Source organism: Carassius auratus, chromosome 2 (assembly GCF_003368295.1).
Source record: "Carassius auratus strain Wakin chromosome 2, ASM336829v1, whole genome shotgun sequence".
NCBI lineage: Eukaryota > Metazoa > Chordata > Actinopteri > Cypriniformes > Cyprinidae > Carassius > Carassius auratus.
The window spans coordinates 26,848,360-26,869,938 of record NC_039244.1 but is presented as its reverse complement, the minus strand read 5'-3'; the positions used below and the strand labels follow the sequence as shown (position 1 = coordinate 26,869,938).

Here is a 21,579-nt window from a genome sequence, read left to right as displayed (position 1 = left end):
TATGAATCATGTGTGTGCATGTATGAATCCTATGTGTGCATATGTGAATGTAGTGTGTGCATTTATCATTATTGACACTCTTTTGGCTCCATACCCGAAGAGAAGATGAGTCATTTTGAGGGGGAGGGGAGGTTTACATTTTTGATTAAAGATTATTAGGGCACATGATATATAAAAAATAAATAAATAAATAAATCAAACGAAATACACATATAAGTTATTTATAATAACGACTACAATATTCCATTAAAAAATAAGACTTTAAGATGTTTGTGAATACAGGCCCTGGACTCTAATTAAGAAGAGAAGGGAAACAGAATGAATTTTCTGACTCTCACAAGATCAAGCTCTGAACAGAGCAACAATTGTGTTCCTCATCAGTCACTTTGGATAAAAGCTTCTACAAAGTGAATTAATTTAGTTGAACTTTATATGTTTTTTCAAGAAATGTGGCTCTTTTGGGGGCCCTCAGCATGCTCAAAAAATTTTCAACAAAAAAGTTGCATGGCCATTGGCCAGTTGTCAGTTCTGCCATAACTTATAGTCTGAGAATGCTGTCCTAAAACTGCCGGTATACTAGAATCCCATCTTTGGGACAAGGAAGACCAGCATCACAAGCAAAGCACTATTTATGCTGGTGAGCAGTAATGATCAGCTGTGATGTGCGACTCGACTCTAATGCCACTGAGGCAGTTATATTTAGCATAGATGGCTTGTATTGCCATTGCCTGGGCAATAAAACTGGAAATTCTCCTTTCATTTACTTCCTTCTGTGTAATTCCAAACCTGTTCCTGTGCTGTTCTTACATGAAACACAAAAGCATAGTTTAAAGAATTCCTAAACTGATGTTTTCCCTTACAACTAATACATACCATGAGAACACAGTGTCAAGCTCTAAAAATTAAAAAATAAATAAATACATAAATTAAAAGTAGTCCATATACTTGTTATTCCAAGTCTTCTGAACACAAATGAAAGGTGTGAGAAACACACCTTTATTCTTACTAATAAGTTATTCTTGTCTGCTGCAGTTCTCAAATCTCATTCATGTTTCTAAAGTAATTGTCAAAAATATCAGTTATTGCACATGCAATTTTGATATTACCAAGACTTATTTTCCTTATGTTCATCTGTAATCTGTTTTTTTTTCCAAGAATATTGCTATTTCCTTGAAATATGACATGACTATATGATATTTCATATCATAGATTACAATTAGAAACACATAACATTACAATTCACAAAAACCAGAGTAAAATCAGTCCCCCATTTAGGACTTTAACACTAACAACAACAACAAAAATAATAATAATTGAAAGAATAAAGGAAAGTTATTGAGATGAGAGCTCTCTGACTGAATCACGCCGGAAACCACTATAGATACACAATCAAACAGAAGGGAGAACAATGGCTCTATTGGCCTGTGGTCACTGCCTGTACTTGGCGGTGAATGGTTTAGAGGGAAAATTATCCATTGTGTCTTTTTGCTCCTCACTGGTCTGATGGTATCAAAAGTTGTGGGTTGATGATCAATGCCTGCTTATTCTACAAAGAATCAGTGAAGAGATCTGCCATCGTTATGGGGAGGTATGTGAACTAGTCAGTGTGTTCTGCATTTATCAGTGTTTGGGTGTTTTATTCTGCATATACTATGGAAAAATTATCTTGAAGAAGTATTATTTCAATGTTGTTATTTGCATTTGTAACATTATTTAATATGTTTAATGGTACAAGGTTCTGTCTTTATGTTTCCAGTGTCAAATAATCAGGATAATGTGTTTTTATGCAAAAATAATTCTGATATCAGGATGCTATAACTCAGAAGATGTTTCTCAGATCACAACCTGTCTTCCAAACAAAAAGTTGTATGCAATGTGCTTACAAAGTCGAATGTGCTTTCACAGCATATAAAAAAAAATGGCTTGGTTTAATATTTTACAATACACACCTGGTTGATGTAAACTGCAATCTAAATGTGTTATCTAAGGGTGTATATAAGAGGAGTCCATTGCAACAGTCTTTAACTGTTCAGAAGTTGGAAAAAAGTGCCTGTTGCTATTATAATTAACTGAAAATCAAACCACAAAAATGTTTATTGCTCAAAATTTAATAGACAATCAAACATGAAATAAAACAATGGCAGTACAACATTTCAACTATTTAAATATGCACAGTAAAATGTTCACATAGTTGAAAACCTTATTATAAAAAAGTGCATGTAATTTAATACAATTAATTTACATTTTTACCTAAAGTGACCCTGATTGTTCAGGTTTGAGTGTCTCTAGTGTGTGCAACAAGAGCTTTTTAAGAGTTCTTTGCTATGCTGTAACCGAATGCGGTGTTTGAACAACAACAATGACCTAAAACACTAAGGTACCATGGCAGTGTATTCTGTACTTTTTTGCCTATGCTAAAAATAATATCAAATACTAGTATCAGAAAATAAATTAAGCATTTTTAGCTGTTTTGCATATCCATGTGAACAAGAATCATTTTGATAACAGTGTCATATGTACACGAAACTTCAAAAACACAAAGGAAAAAACGTTTCCACTTGTAGTACATTGTTGTTGTATAAAGGTACCCTAAAATGGAGTCCTTTCTGCCTCTTGTGTGGCCTGGATCCACTGACAGTGCCAGGCACAAACATGAGGGTAATGGACTTCACTGTGAGCAGATTGCAAAACAGATAGTTTCACCCAAACATTACACCAGAGTAGAAACATTTTCACTGTTTGGACATCTAATGAGCACTTTGTAAACTAATATCATGAGCTTTTACTGTTGTTTATACTGGGGCCGGGAATGGTGGCTGGGCAACCTCCCTTGAAGGAGGTATACTTTGGGTATTACAACCAGTTTTAGATTTGTTTTTTTAAGGTTTATCCAGAGCAATGATTGCCAGGGTGTACTTAAGCAGGTTCAAAGAGGTACAAACACACTGTGTTCACTTGTGTTTGATATTTCATTACTTGTTGAGCTTCTTTTCATTAAGATGCCATTTCTGTGCTCAGGGATTCTGCCCTCTGTTTTCCATTTCACCAAACTTAATATACTGGGGTTATGTGAGCTCTTCAGTGCTGGTGTTTCAGCAGTTTCCAATCCTCCCATTACCAGACGACAATGTTTCATTGTTACCACCTCTGCGGAATACTTGATTGTGATTGGTCAGTCATGAGTTGCTACTTGATAATAACCAGTAAAAGCTTGTTTATCACATGAGCTTTAATCCCCTTAATTATATATATGTCAAAATGTTGTTTAATAAGTGGTATGACTGCACAGTTTCCCATAAATGTTCATCTAGTTTGAACTTGTCACTTGCTTGCAACTGCTGTGTGGGTTAAAATATTTAAACTATTCAGTAAAATGTGTGCTACTCATTTGTTCTTTAATAGCTTTTTACATTTGTGCTGCCAGGATCACAAAAAGGTCTTTGATGAAATGTGGAACTCAAACTGTTAAGATGTATATGTGTGGAGTTGAACTCATGCACTATGTAATTGTCAACTACTTGTTGATAAGTCTATTCACCTTTGAACGAATCAGAACAGGGCAAGACATTCCTGTAGGCCTGGTTGTAGATTTTGAGCTCTCATGTCAATGGCTTTAGTGGTTTTACTATTAGGGCTTCGCTTTTCACAATTCCAGTTTTTGACTTTAGGGTGGAATCTGTCAACACAAGTCGATTACGAAAGATGCCCCGTAAGTAGGTTGGGGTGCTGTTTACAAAATTTGGCCAGCCTCCAGAGTTTTGAAGGGCGATCATATCACATGGCACATAAATTGCCTGGAAACAATGGCAGTTTTTCTAGTTTTGAGCTATTTCCTTCAGGACATTCAAGAGTGTTAAGAAGTTGTCAGGACACCATCGAGGGGAAATGTGTTCTGGCCTCATGTGGAGGTTAGCACACACTTTTTTTGGATGCAGAATAAGTCTCTGACACTCAGGGCTGTGCATATCCTCGGACAGTTGAATTTGGGAGCAGATTCTGACTTGAGCATGAGTTGAGGCCTGGAGAATGGAGGTTGCATCTTCAGACTGCAAGGTACATCAGGGAAGAGGTGGATCTCCTTCAATTCGAGCAAGACAGGACAGTGCTCCCTTTAGTTGTCTCTTTTTTATCCTTTGCATCTAAGGCCTGCTTATTGAGGCTTATTTGAACACTTTTCTGTTCGTTCAGTGCTGGCATTACTTAAAGCCATGGACATGTACCAATTGATAGAGTTTTTATGGGGAGGTATTTAGCAGCAGACAGCTGAGATCTTTCCATTTAGCTTATGTTTCTTCTAGGGACTTATCTACAGTCTTAGAAGGTTTAATGGTGTGTCCTTTTGAACATTTGGAGATAGCTTTGAAGAACATTCCAACTCTTAAAGGTATAGTTAACCCAAAAGGAAAAGGGCCATTCAAGATGTCAGTCACTTTTTTTCTTCAGAAAAAGAAGTTTAAGGAAGAAATTAATCTGAAACTTTGGTCCTTGGTGTTTCATAAAATGCAAGTCAGTGGCTATTACTTTGAGAGTCAAAAAAGCTCATCAATGAATGCAAAATTAATACCCCTGACTCCTGATGCTATAATGGGGTCTTATGAAGTGAAACGATCAGTCGGTGCAACATTATTATTACCTGTAATCGATGGATCAGTTGGACTGAACTGCCTGAATCTGTTTGTGGCTTGAGTCAGTGCAGATCTACAAGTTACACAATCAAAACTCACTTTCTCGATATAAGCCTATATGTGTATATGATCCTATGATGCTGGATTTTGCAGTGTCATTAGCCATCCAGTTCCTCCAACAGCTAGTGAACTAAAGAAACAGTTCTGACTTGAACTGAAGACCAATGAGCTGCTGATATATGCTTGTGTAACCTGAGCACTTCAATGAATTAAGTTTATATATATATTTATATTTCCTTTTATATGCTTTAGACATGTGGTAGCCATGTGTATTAATTACGTCTTACCTGTAAATGCTTTTTGTTTCTTTTTTCCCATTTCTTTTCTTTTTTTTTTTTTACTTTCAAGTGCTGGTAGCCACTCTGTAGTATTACACCATTATAACATAGCATCAGCTATTGAAGCTGACTAAAATAGTACAGTTTATTTCTTTGCTCGGTGTTGACTTGAAAGCAATCAAGCAAGCTATTGACTACTGGTTGTTTGAAAAATGTTTGCTGCAAAATGTGCTTATGCGTATGTCTTTTTTAAAATAAATACTATATTTTGAATCTCATACAATAATATTCATACATCATTAGGTGTGGCTTAAGTGGACATCCTAATATTTAGGGACACTGTATACATATACTGATGAATTAACTGTATATTCTCTAAGCTTTATAACATTAAACAAGATAAACTTGGAAATGAGGCTTTTGACCTTTTCAATGGAAAACATGTGACAAGTTCAAACTTTATTTAGATTTGCTCCTACATTTACAAGAGAAGGTTTATATCCGTTTTTCTTGTTTACATACAACAACCACCTACAAGTGAGTGATGGTTTCCTGCACATTCATCTATTTTTTGTGCTTTTGGAAGAGGTCCTTTAACATTTTTAAAATCCAGTCAATAACATTTGAACCCCATTATTAATTTAATCAAACTCTACTTCAAATTAGATCTTTAAAAAAATTTGAGATTCTATTTAGATTGATAATCGTTTTAGATGCGTTTGTAATTTAGATATTTCATTAATCTAGATGTTCTCAGAATTTAAAAAAAAATCATTAATTAGGGTCTTATGGTCACAACCTGGCTAGTTTAATCATAAATCTGCCCTACTGCTTGCTCACAACTAAATTATAATTATAATTAGATCACGATAGATCTGGTGGAGAAAGGACCACAGCAGAGCTGGAGAGCGGAACCGATGTGACTCTGAATCGTGAGATCTCATTCAAATTGGTGATGAAGCAAACAAAAGCCAATGAGCTCTAGATAACAGAGATTTAATGTCATAATACTTTTTGAGGCTCCATCTTAAAAAAATTCTAATGAGTGCAGAATTTGATGATAAGAGAAATATCACTGAATAAAGACTTGCATTTGGGTCTGTTCCTCATGCAGATCAATGATACAGATTCTGAGGATTTGGATTACAGTGCACAAATACAGTGTGTTTGGTTTATCATAAACCATCAATCAGAATATATCCAGACAGTTTCCGAGTACAAGTCAACAAGTCAGTTCAAGCGCTCTTCGAGTGTTGTCATTTGCAGCATAAAATGACAGTTATGTCAAAAGCTATTGTGGTTTTCATTTTACTACTCAACCATGGGGATTTAGGGAAGTGATCAGTTTGTGAGGTTATTTGTTGTTGAGACATTAGAGCACAGGTCACACTCTTCTTCGCACACACATTTTCTGTCTTCAGCTAATTGAGTACAAATGAATAAATATGTTTTTTTGGTTATGGATCTTTCTAAATGAACACAAATGGGAACCATTAACCTATTCACAGTATATGAAGAAACGCAAGTCACTCTAAGCTCTAAATTTTACAAGGCCTGCCATCTAGTGGTCAAATTAGTAAAGTTGCAAATTCTGATACTGTTTATACATTTATGTGTATGTACTGAATAATAATTAAAAGAGAATTCATTTTTTTTCTGTTATTTGCCATAATGTTATGCTTCTATTTTGAATTCTAGCTACAAATTAGTTTCTCATCATGTCAATTTGAGTTGAAAGTCGATTCTAGGGAATTTCTAGTGAAAATTTCTCATGTTTGCGATAATGATCATGCACTCAAGCTGACATGGACTTCACAAGTTTGTACAAAGGCTATATGTTGTGCAATTCAACAGAATCAGGGAAATCTAACAAATGGAAATTTTGTTTCTCAGGAACTACCACCAAATATTTTGGGACCAGCATGCCTTCCAATATGTTTATCAGTATCACTGCTTTAATTATGCTCATATCTACTGCTCATGTCAGGAGATATTTGATGGCCTGAGATAGCAGTCGTGAGCTAATAATCTTAGTCAGTGATGGCTGTTATTGCTGTCAGAGCTGAAGTCGGGAGGCCTGGGGTAAGTTCATCCAGAATGCTGCAGCTCTGAGGAGGAGATCTGGCTCTCTGTTGCTATTACAACTCTGGTGAACCCAGGAGTGAAGAAGAGTCCTCAGGCTTCGCCTCACCCCCCGCATGACATGGGCAGTTTTGACAGGATCATGTGAGAGAGAAATAACCCCAGGCTTGCTGAAGTTGAGTGTTAAAAACTATTCTGTGTGACGAGCGCAGCGTCTATGATTGTGTTGGCATGCGTGCAACAGCTGCTTTAAACAAAAAAAGTCAAAATCCACAGACTTAACACAAGCTATGTCTACAGACCAAAATATTGTATAAAATCATGCTAAAAGCAATGGCTTGGCAACAAAATATAACAGTTAACCTGTGGCGGCGAGTTTTGCATGGGCACACACTCACATTTTCTTCAAAATATGTAGTTTAATCTATTAATGCTTTTATTTAGTTTTATGTTTCTTATATGCAATGCTCATCTGTGACTTTAAAAATCAGATGTAGTTAAGGTCAGTGTCTGTTAAACTGCTGTCTATGAAATATTGTTTTTAACTTTAGCTGGACTAAATGAAATGGAAAAAAAGATTCTTATCCAGGAAACCTCTCACTTTTCCGTTATTGGACATCTGCAGATGTTGAGTTAACAATTCCAGAACAACAAAGTTCAGTAAGATAGCCGCGATTTAAATGTGTTTTACAGTTTACATGTTTTTAGCGGTCTTGTCTGAAATATGGTCAACAGTTTCATGATGAAACCATTTCTATCCAGACACTTATACTGTTCTATGCAAGGAAAGTGAAGCATTTTATAAATCACTGAACAGACAGGAAAATATTTCCTTCAGCAGCTAAGTTTTGGAGGATAATTACTGAATTGCTATAATCTGTGATTTTACATTTCCAGGGTTTACAAAAATATGAACATTTCCCACTTGAAATGTCAGAAGTGCACAAGAGCTCACTGGCAGTGTGACATCGTAAGTGTTTTGACAGAGTTCAGTTAGACCGCAGTGTCTCAATGCTTCAACACTTTCTAAATGGATTCATTTAACTCTAGGATACATTAAACTTATGAGCTTTATAATATAGCATTATATGTGATGGAACCAGAAAAGTACAAAAGTACAAATACATTTTTATAATTCTTAATCTTTTGCAGATTAAGGTGCTGAAAATTCAACTTTTATACTTATTGTACACTGAATATTAGTATATAGTATCCAGTAGGGAAATAATGTAATCTTTCATTTAAATGTAATAACTTGCTCTGTCTCTGAAACATCTTATTATTATCTTATATTATCTTATTATTAAATTTGGTCCCCAAACAACCAGTTTAAGTGAGCGCTCTGATCTTGGATATGAGAATGTGTTTGTAACGGCATGCAGAGTTGGCTGCAGCTGTAGATATACATTATCTTCTAATTTGTGTGATGGTCCAGCGATGTCCTTCTGTACTTGATTATAGTGCTAGCCGGATGAGAGACTTCAGACTTCAGAGGGAAGTTTCTCTGGCAATGATGGCATGAACCTTTGGGCAGTTGTTCTAAGTCACCTCAGTAGATTCATGTTTTTATCAAACTCTGTAAGTGGCACTGACCCAAAGGCAGCCCTGAGCCTGGCTCAGTGAGGAGATGTAACCAAATGAGACTGCCACAACAAAAAAACGCCTATAGGTTAGCCGCCACGCTAGCTGATGGTTCCACAGTGTGTGTGTGTGTGTGTGTGTGTGTGTTTGTATTTGTCTGTCACAGAGAGAGTCAGTATATGGAAGCGGTTCTTTGGAAGGACTTTGGAGAGACATGCTTGTTGTTTAGATGAGGGTTTTGTGTCAGTGTTTCTCTGAGGCCACTTCTCAGTTGAACTTGATTTATTACATAAACCCTGACATCTGCGACCTAAGACCGTCCCCATCAACTTAAGATTTTTGGAGAAACTAAAGATGACATTAGAAAGAACAAATACTGGTTGCTCACTTCACCAGCCAGTCCAGCTATATCATTGTGATGCAGCAACCAAAAAATAAAATAAAAAATACAATGAATAATAGCATGAATTTGCATGTAATTAAAGTGATAATCTAAATGCTGTTATCATTTACTCACTCCCATCTCATACCAAACCTGCTTTATTTATTTATTTATTTATTTATTTGTTTGTTTGTTAAACACAAAAGGAGAATTTTTGAGGAATATAGTGGAGTATGAATTGACGTCCTGGACAACCATGATGTTGTAAGTCAGTAGATCGCAATAAATATTTTTTTTCATTACATACATTACAAATGAAATAAATTATTGATTAAACCTACATTCACCACCGTTTATTGGAGACTGTGCCCATTTAGTCAACCCAAACTCCACCTTTTACACTAGATCATGTCATGAATGTACACTTGACAATCAAGAAGGGTGGATTTGCTCTCGGTCTGTTGTGTTATACTTATATATACATCATACTGAAGGTCCATTTTGGTCATTTTGATCTCCAGTCTCCATTTCATTACATGGAATAGATAAACTATTCACATTATGTGTTACATGAGAGAGAGAGAGAGAGAGAGAGAGAGATATTCAAGCAGGTTTGGAACCACAAAAGAGTGTGTAAGTGATGAACTTTTACAGATTACTTTTAATTTAAGAATTCTGAATTCATTTATTTTTATATAATTACAGATTGACTAAGACATCTAGCAAATGTCTTCTCTGATCACGATAAACCATGGGCATTTGCATAATACATACATTTGCATACAATATCAGTATTTATTTATTTATATTTGATGCTTGGTGATTGCATATAAAATTATTTGAATGATTTTGGTGATTGCATATGTTGTTTGCATTTTTGTAGACACAGATTTTGGATGCGTTCTGTCATGGCAGTGGGCAGAGAGGCATGGTCTCTGGAGGATAGAAGCCAATGGCCCGTCTGAGTGAGTGGGCATCAGTTCACACATGTCCATGGAAGTCCACGGATAGTTTTCTGCTCACTGAACATACAATGCTCTGTCATAGCACTATGTTTATTGTGAATGAGTAAGGCACTCCCTCTAGACAACAGCCTTTCTTCTGTAGAGATGTGATGAGCAGAAAAAAATTACAACACTTACATAACACAAGAAGATATTAGTGTTTGGCTCTGTCTTTCTGCATTCATGTTGGTCTGAACAACAATTAATTTGGTTAGAATTACAGGTTTATACAGCAAATACAACACTGCATCATTTCTTCTGATGTTCAAGTGTAGTCAGATGTATACAGAATATTTACAATTTTAGTTCTCTGCATGGCAAAAATGGCACCAGAATGAACAAAAAATTATACAACAAAAGAAGGCAAAACAATATTTAAAAAAAATCATGATTAAAGTCATTGACAACTTCAGGGATGGGAAATGTTCAGTGCTTCAATGTTCAGTGTTTTGTTTTTCACGCTACTATGATAACAAAATTAAAGTAAAAAACAAATTTAAAAAATAAAAAGCAATAAGCTAAATTAAAACAGTTCTTAGCTTGTTTTGTCTATGTAGCCTATGAGAATATGACATGTAATTTCCTAACAGATGTTGATAAAGTTTTAGCGATACCAGCCCACAGTATTCTAACTGATTAAATAAATACTAGAAGAATATTTGACCTAAAAAAAAATACAAATACATTTAATAAGGTAATTCTAAAAATGCCTTTAAAAGGGTTAAAAAAGCCCCTGAAAATCCATTACATGGTGAAAATATAGTTCTTTAATGAAAAAGTTCAACAATCTGAAATGCATGAATGATGGGATACTCACTGACCTTCCTATAAGATAAGAGAGCAACTGGTTTCTTCTTGGTGCCTGGATGGTAAAACAAAGAGAAATCAAACCAGTCAAAGCCCATCAGTAGCCCATCGAGCCTAATAAGGATTCAGTGTTTAGCTTGTTGGAGATACTCCAGGTTGCAATGATCTGTCCAAACCAGGAATGCATGTTGAGCCCTGTCCAACCAATGTCCCGGCTCTTCCAAGGCCATCTTAACAGCCAACAGTTCACAATCACCAATGTTATTCCTGGACTCAGTGGAGGTCAAGTGATGTGACAGGAAGACACAAGGATGAAGCATGTTAGAAGCTTTTACAGATGATCAGGGGTCAGTCAGATAGAGCTCTCCAGCAGTGTGTGGCAGGTCACTGATCAGCTGCTCAGGTGTTTTGGTGAAACAGAATGGGCACTTCTTTTTCTAAGGATAGATTATTTCATTGGATGAAAGAAATACAGTAATAATCCTTGCTTACTTTAATGCAGGACATACGATTCTGGCCTCTGTGAAATGCAATTCGATACATGCTGTGGCCACTTCCCAAAATGTTATATTTTGGGTTGTGAGAAACAAAATATGCAATTGTGGTTCACTGGGTAATGCAAAAAAGAAGAAGAAGAAAAAAAAAGATAATTGTGTTCTAAATTTATATTTTTAGGTTTTTTTGGTTATTAATGGACCTCATACACACTGAGCCACTACACAGGTCAGTCACACTTTTATTAAAACATTTTAGGTTTTCTTTAGTAAACTCTGTGTACCATTTTCTAGTGATTTTATATGTTGACAGCGCATGAGTGCATGAGGCACACACCAGTGGTCAGTCTGGGAGTTTAAACCCTTGATTCAGGGCCATTAGCCGGAGGAACACTTTCTCTCCTCTCCCGGTGGTGGGTGCAAAACAAGCTCGAGTCAGAGATGAGCGTGAGGCGTCAATGAGACTGACGCTCTCTCGTGCGCTGTCCACAGAGGACACGCAGGATGCGGAGCGCGCTCTGTGGCTGTTAGATAATCATGGATCACTATATTCACTTGACTGTGGACAGGCGACCGCTGCATTGAGGACACCTGAAGTGGACTGCTGAGAGTTCGCTGCAGTTTGGCGGAAAGTTATGAACGGATGGAGCGCGCATCCTCGGGAGGTGTTTCCTCGGCGCTGCTTCCCAAGGTCCGTATGTTCTTTACTCGCAGTCTATAACACGTGTGAGAGACGAATGATATCTGCGATCTAAAAATCACACTATATATATATATATATAACATAGGCCTATTTATTTATAGAAGGTAATGCAGATTAAAGTTCAAAATACAGAAAAAAAATGTAAAAATATAAATACGAAAAAATCATTCATATTAATACAACACCCCAATATCCTGATTTTCATTTTTCAAACTAAACTTTTTGTTTGTTTATTCCAGGTTTAATGGAAAACCAACTACTTAGTCTCTGACTTTGTTACATTTAATATTTACATTTTGCAGTTCTACATTAATGTAGAATATGTTTTAAGTGACTTATTTACAAGACAATTAAGTCATATTTAAAGAAACATGAACAAATTTGTGAAATATACAATATAATGTCATCAACAATCAAGACCATTAACATAGAAATGTAGATAACCAACTTTTATGTTATAAAATTCGTTTTTATCACACAATTAATTTTTTTTTTCTTTTTTTAATTGAAAGGCTACTGTCATCTGATTTTGTTTATTTATTAAGGGCATATTTCTTTGTTTAATTCTATGGCGAATCAAGCACAGCTAGGTTTACTGAATTGGCTGTGACAATATTTGTGTTTAGTTGCACACTGTGGTTCAGATTTTTTTTCATTTTGTCTGTGTTTTGCAGATTTATGGACAGAACAGATAGCACACATGCACCGATTCACAAAGTACTGTAGCTGCCTAAGATTTAGTCCCTGTTCACAGACATGTAAATATTTACAGAATCATCTAATCTCTTTTTCAAATCTCATCTGTAATATTAACTTCTGGAAAAAGAGAATGGGGTAATTATTATAACACAATATAAATTGTTTGTCTTTATTGGACAGCATCCTCTGTCATCCTTTGACATATTTATATTTATGATCTGCACGTTTACTCAATGCTTTTGTAATAGGCAGTTATTACACATATACATTCTTACAGTGGCTTATACAGTGTGTTTAAGAGATAGAAGACAACTTATTGGGCCAGTATGCCAAAGTCTTTTAATGTCACATTTGATTCCACGAATGAGATTGAAGTAATGAGGTTATGAAAGATACTGAATCTAATGTAAAATGTAGTTTTAACAATGGGACTTATATTGTATTTAATTGACTGATAATGATTTGAGTGGCAAAATATCGACTAATAATAATGCACAACCATAATTGAACTCAAAATGACCTTATCTAAATTGACCTTGATACCTGATAACAGAAAACATCCCATCAATTATACTGAGCAAAATTATTCATTTCATTTCAGACTCAAATCCCTACTGAGCTTTTAGTAACTGCATTTAAAGATTGCACACTTTTTTTCACATGTTCCTTTGAAAGTATCCACTCAACCAAACACCTATTTTCCCTGAGGTGTCTCAGGCTGAGGTTCCATGAATAGTGAGTACCATCTGTGTCCAGATATCCTTGCTTTCCTCTAAGATACACAATGTGAGCCTGTGGCAGCCATTCGTGCAGGTTCAGATGGTATGGGAGAAGGCAAATCCCACATTAGGGAATGTCATGTTGATAACACAAACAGGGGCCAGGTCATATATTTCAGGGAGAAACCTTTTTTTTTTTTTTTTTTTTACAAACATTACAAACATATACTGTATCACAATGCAACATGATTTTGATATCACAGTGCAGATTATGTGAAGTAACCCCCCCCCCCCTTACACAACTCTAGTGAATGTAACTCCATAATACTATTTTTACAGTAATCTGTTTGTTAATTTATTGTATTGCTGTTTCATTTCTTCGTGCAATATTTTTCCAACAGCCAAAGCAGGAGGGAAAAAATAAATAATATTTAAAACAAATTAGTAAATCAGCTCACAATTGGATCAAGAACCAGAATATAAAACATTAGGTTAAAAAAACAAAAACAAAAATCGAGTTTCTGGTTATGTTTGGGGTCAGGGGTTGGTTAGTACAACATCTCAATTAAATGTAAATAATTAAAATAGTAAATAATTATATAAAAGTAAGTAAATATTGAATAATAACTAAACGTTTAATACACTTGATTTTTCAAATAGTATAATTTTTTTTTCATGAAAAGAGTCATAATTCATGAATTGTAATGTTTTCTATAATATTATTGCCTTATTTTCCAAAGAGCTGAAGACTCACCCCTATGTGCTTGATCATGTTCTGAATAATCTCTGTCAGACATTCCCATGGGCTGAGCTTTGACTGAAATTTTGTGGCTGAGTTTTGTCCTTAGGGTCTTGTTTAGGAACAATTCTTCTGTGACCTGAAATAAACTAGTTCGGAAATTACTTGATTTGTGTGTAGTGAGAGATTTTGCTGCACCATTTCCTGACAAGCAATATCAAAGAACTGCACATCCTGTTAACTTACCTGAGAAACAGAAAAATCACACAAAACAACATCCATAGGAAACTATTGATACGTAATCCAAGAAGAGTTACATTTACATTCTCTGTATGCATTTAGCTGACTATTTTATGCAAAGTGACTTACTCTGGCTATGCATTTTATACCAGTTTGTGTGTTCTCATTTCCCAGGAATAAACAGAGCGAAGTTCATTGATAATGAGTATAAGGTGTTTATACAGTTTGTATTATTCACAGTGCTCCTTTCTGCAGTTTATTTGATTGATACAAAGAATGTTATATCTCTTATTGTATTTAACTTGCGATAGGCTATTTTAAGGATTTAAATATACATGCATGTATTATGCATATAAATATACATGAAGCACAGTCCATTATGTTCGTTCTCCACTACCTCAAAAACATCAGACATCAATCAGTTATTGAAGGAAAGTAGAGGTGTTCTTTCAGCTTTACACTAGTCACGTGTTGGTCCAGAAGAGAGTGATGTTAAGGCAAGGATCTATTTTTAACAGTCTTTATTTACACAATGAAGGAATCCAGCATTGTGGAGCAGAGGAACACCAGGCTTGGGATTGTAGGCGCATTGACAAACTTGGGTCCACTGGCATCGTACAGAATCAGCTTTACTGTAGCAAAAGTGTCTTTGTTCAGTTCAAGTTTTGTTCCCAACCGATAGTCTTACTGCAGTCAAAATGATAATATTACTAAACAAATCAGTGTCTTTTATACCCCAACTAAATAAGCCAGAGGCAACAGTGGCAAGGAACCCAAACCCAAACCCAAAGTTAGCACGGGTGACAGAAACGGAGAAAAAAATACAAAAAGCCATGGGAGACACCAGGCTCATTCAGGGGGCCAGTTCCCCTCTGGGCTAAATGAAATGAACACAGTGTGATTTATGATTATAGGCTGCATCACAAGACAGATGTGTGTACATTCTTAAAAATATAGTGTTTTTGAATTAATGTGAATGTTTTTGAACTATTGAAACTTGCAGTATGGTTTTATAATACAATGATCTCCTATATTTCAAAAGATCATAAACAATGTGATTTCTCAATTCATGACTCTTTTTAAAAAATGGATCATCTACTATCATAATTTTCTACTTTGAAAGCTGACAAGTTGAAGTGAGATTTCAGGGTGTATGGTGCCTATTTGGATTCCCTAAAATATTATAATACATATAGTGTGTGAATCTGTTATGTCTCATTTTGCCCATCAGTTTTGCCATGCTTGACATGTTTATCTAAATATCAACTATCTTTAAGATCTTTTAGTAGGCTGACCATATGCGCCATTCATATGGGACACATCCCAGCCGGGATTTTAATAATGCCTAAAACATCCAGAGCAGTTTGACCAATAACATGCAGGTATTGTATATAATCGACCAATCGTGGGGCTGCGTCTGAGAAGGTGAAAAAAAGCGATGCAAATATGCGCACGTGTTTGTTCGTTCAATTGACTTGAAGTGTCGCTGCGCACAAATAAATAAAAACAACAAAGTGCGCCACAATGCTTCAAGTCAAACGAACGAACAAACACGTGAAAGCGATTCGAAATCATAAGGAGCTGTCTGCTCTGCTCTTTATAGTACTCATGAATGTTACACAACGATCAACCTGCACAGTGCAAATAGCCAAAACCTGGATATTTTAGGCAATATTAAATTCCTGGCTGGGACGTGTCCCATTTGAACGGTGCATATGGCCACCCTATCTTTTAGATATTTGAGTGTTTGTTATATCTATTTTTTGATATCTCAATCATGCACCCTGCAAACATCAACAGAATGTTGCCTCATAATGAAGCTGCAGCAAATAAGTATTTTGTGTTAAAAACTGAAATTTTAATCTTGTTAATGTACAGTATGCATGTAAAATTTGTGGCTTACATTGCTCATTTGTCTCTATTTGCAGAACATAAGTAAAGAGTCTCTGTCACCAACATGAGTTGGAGCTTTCTCACTCGACTACTGGAGGAGATCCACAACCACTCCACGTTTGTGGGGAAAGTTTGGCTGACTGTGTTAATTATTTTCCGGATCGTTTTGACCGCTGTGGGAGGTGAGTCAATCTACTCCGATGAGCAAACAAAGTTCACCTGCAACACTAAGCAGCCCGGCTGTGACAACGTATGCTACGATTCCTTCGCCCCGCTGTCACACGTCCGGTTCTGGGTGTTCCAGATCATCATGATATCCACCCCCTCTGTCATGTATCTGGGTTACGCCATCCATAAGATCGCCCGTGCCTCAGAGGAGGAACGGTGCAAGAACAAGATTAATCAAAAGAGGAACTGCCACAGTCGGTGGAGAAATGGGCACCACCTAGAGGAGGTCTCGGAGGAAGACGACGCCGAACCAATGATCTATGAAGAAGACATGTTGGATGAGCAGGAGGTCAAACCACAGACAGACAAGGGCAAATGCCAAGATCCAGCGAAGCATGATGGCCGGCGTAGGATCGTGCAAGAAGGCTTGATGAGGATGTATGTGCTTCAGCTTTTATCCCGTGCCATCTTTGAGGTGGGGTTCCTCACTGGTCAGTATCTCCTTTATGGCTTCCGTGTTAACCCTTCGTATGTCTGCAACAAGATCCCATGTCCGCATAAGGTAGACTGCTTCGTTTCACGACCCACTGAGAAGACCATCTTTTTACTCATCATGTACGTGGTGAGCTGTCTTTGTCTGCTGCTCAATGTTTGTGAGATGTTCCATTTGGGAATTGGTGCCTTCCGTGACACTCTTCGTAAACGTCGAAGCCATGCTCAACAACCTCCATACGGCTACCCTTACTCCAGAAACATTTCTAGTTCTCCGCCTGGATACAACCTGGTGGTTAAATCTGACAAACCGGGTCGCATTCCCAACAGCATCATCCTACAGGACCAGAACATGCCCAGAGTGATTCCAGAACAGCATTGCACAAGTCCTGATGAGAACATTCCCTCTGACCTGGCTACTCTGCATCACCATTTACGAGTAGCTCAGGAACAACTTGACATGGCGTTTCAGACATGTAACACGAAAAGTGCTCATATCTCCAGAGCTAGCAGCCCTGTGTCTGGTGGCACAATGACAGAGCAGAACCGGGTCAATACAGCTCAGGAGAAACAGGGTGCACGACCGAAAGCCAGCACTGAGAGGGCAGGGACAACAGCAAATAATGGAAAGACATCTGTGTGGATTTAATGTTACCTGACTCTTACCTGACTAGTCATGAAACATTATCCTCAGAAAACACATTCTTCCAGCCAATGCAAACTTAAATCAGTGAGGTGACATGATTGAACATTATGTACCTAAGTTCTGTTGAAAATTAAACAATACTGAAACATAAATATATTGTAGAAGGGTAAGCTCTTTACATTGGTTTACTGTGTTCTCTATTTCTCAGAATAATTAGATATAGTATACAGTATGTTACATATATTAAGTATGACGTTTCTCTAAATTCAAATGCATGCAAGTGTATTGACCATATTGGAAGTCTGTCAAACAATTTATTCTTTAATGGATCATTGCTTTAATTTGACTAAGAACAACCCCTATGTATCTACTCCATTCAATATGTTCACATATCTTCTCCTATTATTTTTATTATTAGTAGTAGTATTATTCTGTGGCTCAGTTCAAAACCAAAGTGAGCTGCCACCCTATCCCTAAGTGTTAAAGTATGTGCATACTGGCGATTCAAAGGCTGTTCCAGTCTGTAATCAGCAAGATTATCCTGCATTATAAAATTCCTCATTTTGATTCTGAGGCTTCACATGGATACCTTATGGATAAAGTAATCCCAGAATGCATTATGATGACAATGTGATCAAAGCACTTTCACACACCTTGTATGTGCTAAATGTATTTTTGGCTCGCTGAATTCAGTTGTTTGTGCTGATCAGTATTTTTACTACCTACAGTATGTAAAGTAGCTTCTCTTTGTATAGGGTGCTTAAAAGACAGTAGAAAATGAGACAGCTCACAAGGTTTTGGAACAGAGTCTTTAAATTAAAAGGAGATTTCAGCCCAAAATTTAATTGTTATTATTTATTCAATTCCATGCCATCCCAGATATATAGGACTGTCTTTCTTCTGTGGAGAAATAATCCATCTATGTGAGTCCATATATTGCAAGTGGATGGGTCCTTCAAAGTTGATGCTTCAAAAACCACGCAAAACTAACACAATGGTTATCCATGCAGCTCCAGTCGATGAATCAGTGTCTACTGAAGATGAATGATAGAAAATACTATTTTCAACTTTTCAGACCATTGCTTCCAGATGTTAGCCTGCTGTGAATGTCAGCATGATATAAGTGCATAGTAAAACTGACACTCCTCTGCGTCCGTGTCACTTCTTGTACAAGTTTCACAACACACTTACGTCACACATCAAGTGTGAACTTAAGGACCTGCATTTGACAGTTTTTATTTTTGAAGTGTCAACTTTAAGAGATTCGTTCCACTTACATTATATGGTCTTGCAGAGATGAACTATTTCTCTAAGAACCTCTGTTTGTGTTCCTCAGAAGAAAGAAAGTCATATCTAGAATGGCATGGGGGACAGTTCTAGTGGAGTATCCCTTTAATTAGTCTAAAAAAGATGGTTCTGTCTTTCCTGGTTTCTTCTGTTTCAAAAAAAAAAAAAAAAAAAAAAAAAAAAAAAACCTTGGTGTGCATATGACCTGGACATATAATATTCCTGTGCATTTATAGAATATATATGCATTTATATTATGTGGCACTAAAATAATGGATTGAGACTGCAATGATAAGTTGTCTTACGAAGGTATTTTAAAGGAGCAGTTCACAACAAAATTTATCGAACCTCAACTTTCTTTCTCCGGTGGAAGACAGTGACAGTGAATGAGGACTGATCTATGTGACTTGTGTGTTAAATTTCAAGTCTTCCAAAGCAGTTTTCCAAAGCATTTTTCACTGAAAATCGTAAAATTTTTATTCAATGTCAAATTCATGAACAATTCACTCAAATGATTTGCCATGTTCTTGTTAAAGCGGGTGGAGTTGATTAAATTCAGCTTTTATCTTTTGATTTTTTTTTTCTAATCTAATCAACATAAATGTCTTTTTTTTTGTATACTGTATACTTAAACATTATTTCAGAGATGTGTATTAGTATTATGCTCAATCAAAATATTTAAAACAGGAAGAGGTGATAACGTTCTTCAGAAAAGACAATATACAGGTAGCATGTAAATTCATTAGTAGCACCGTTTCACTGATTACTGTAAAAAAAACAAAAACAATGGAAAATATGAATAAACTAACAGAGTGTGTATGAAGTGAAAACAGTATCTAAACATAATAAATTCAGGTATGCGAATGGTAATCCGCAAAAAGACACAGGAGATCCATGTACACTTTCATAAAAAAAGTGCAAAATTTGTCAGAATTTTTATTATTTTATTTATTTTACTTCTGTGCCTGGGTAAGGTATGTATGGATAAGCACATTGATAACAAGCCTGTCTAATAAACATGACATTGTTTATTACAAGTATTGTTTGCTCTTTGACAAACTGCTTTATTCTTCCTCTTTTGTAAGTTCCTTTAGCTAAAAGCATCTGCTAAACATATAAATGTAAATGGATAATGTACTTGTGGATAAGCATATGAATAACACTGGATAAGCAAATATTAGCTTTATTCTGCCCCAAGGAAGAATGATCATCAAACCTGAAGGAAGCACTACAAATCTGTCTCCCGTCTGCGACTGAAATCATGAAGGCTTTAGTGTAGGGGTGTCAAACTCACTTCCTGGAGCCCTGCAGAGATTCAAGCCTAATTAAACACACCTGATTCAACTAATCAAGTCCTGCAGGCTTATTTGAAAACAATAGGTGTTTCTCAATGTCAAGGAAGGATCCTTGGAAGCCAGTATTTCGAGGATGCTATGTCATCGACATCCATCGAAGGACTGTTCCAATGTCGAGGATCCTCGGAATTTCAATCAAGGACTGAGTCCTTCGTTCGAAGAATATCCCATACACAGGAAAGGATGCACATGTGTATCCTTCGTGCTCTTCATGCTCTCAAATCACCCACAATCCTATGCACGCAGCTTTGCTATCTAACGTTAGTTCGAAAATGCAAAAATGTCGGAGCGTTAACGGCTTTTATTTACGTTACCAAACATTTGTTATAACTGTAGTAAATATAAGTAAAGTTCGACGTTTAAATGCCAGTACTAATTACTACCGTATTGATATTGTAAATTATACAAATACAAATGCTTAACTGTACCGGACCTGTCTTTTAACAATTGGTTTAACAAACGTCATTGGCATTTCTTTTATAAATAACTAGTTAAGTTGTCCAAAGTAATTTAATGATACCATTCACAGCGTTATTCATACGGACCATTTCACTGACGTAATGACGCAATTACGTGCACTTGCTAGGCTTTTCCATTTATGTGTTCTCCGAATGCGAAGAGGAGTCTCATCTAGCCTCTGAAGGAAGTGACTTGGAAGGATCAGTCCTGCCAAGGAAGTATCCTTGACATTGAGAAACGCCTTTTGTGAGGTTTCAAGAATGACCTACTTTCCATTGCAACTTGTAACAAAGAATTTCCCAGTGTGGTTCAATAAAGTAATTCTGAGTCTGATTCTGATTAAAAAGACAGTGTTTTTCTAATGCTAAAGGATTTATAATTTCATAATGTAGAGAGTGTTCACTTATCTGACAGGCCAACCATAATAAATCCTGAAAGTAGATGAGAGAAAATGTTGACAACTTACAAGTTTATATGCTCTTGATTTGTGCTTAAAGGGTTAGTTCATCCAAAAATGAAAATTATGTCATTAATAACTCACCCTTATGCTGTTCCAAACATGTAAGACCTCCTTTTATCTTCGGAACACAGTTTAAGATGTTTTAGATTTAGTCCGAGAGCTCTCAGTCCCTCCATTGAAACTCTGTGTATGGTATACTGTCCATGTCCAGAAAGGTAAGAAAAACATCATCAAAGTAGTCCATGTGACATCAGAGGGTCTGTTGGAATTTTTTGAAGCATCGAAAATACATTTTGGTCCAAAAATGGCTAAAACTATGACTTTATTCAGCATTGTCTTCTCTTCCGTGTCTGTTGTGAAAGAGAGTTCAAATCAAAGCAGTCTGGATTTCCGGTTTGCGAACAAA

At 36.3% G+C, this 21,579-nt stretch overlaps 1 protein-coding gene across 2 annotated transcripts; it reads left to right on the top strand.

Moving 5' to 3' along the window:
* Positions 1-1,501: 1,501 nt before the first annotated feature.
* On the top strand, positions 1,502-20,123 carry LOC113038709 (gap junction gamma-1 protein-like). Of its 2 annotated transcripts, none has more exons than XM_026196329.1 (2): positions 1,502-1,588; positions 16,342-20,123. In XM_026196329.1, exon 2 carries the CDS (start codon positions 16,371-16,373, stop codon positions 17,613-17,615), a length of 1,245 nt encoding a protein of 414 aa, XP_026052114.1. In that variant the 5' UTR covers positions 1,502-1,588; positions 16,342-16,370; the 3' UTR covers positions 17,616-20,123. The 2 variants fall into 2 exon arrangements, with proteins under 2 accessions (XP_026052114.1, XP_026052122.1); XM_026196337.1 differs by lacking the exon at positions 1,502-1,588 and adding an exon at positions 11,754-12,004.
* The last annotated feature ends 1,456 nt before the right edge of the window (positions 20,124-21,579 follow it).

Coding starts and splice junctions, on each gene's coding strand:
- LOC113038709 (XM_026196329.1), top strand. CDS start 16,371: ATGAGTTGGAGCTTTCTCACTCGACTACTGGAGGAGATCCACAACCAC.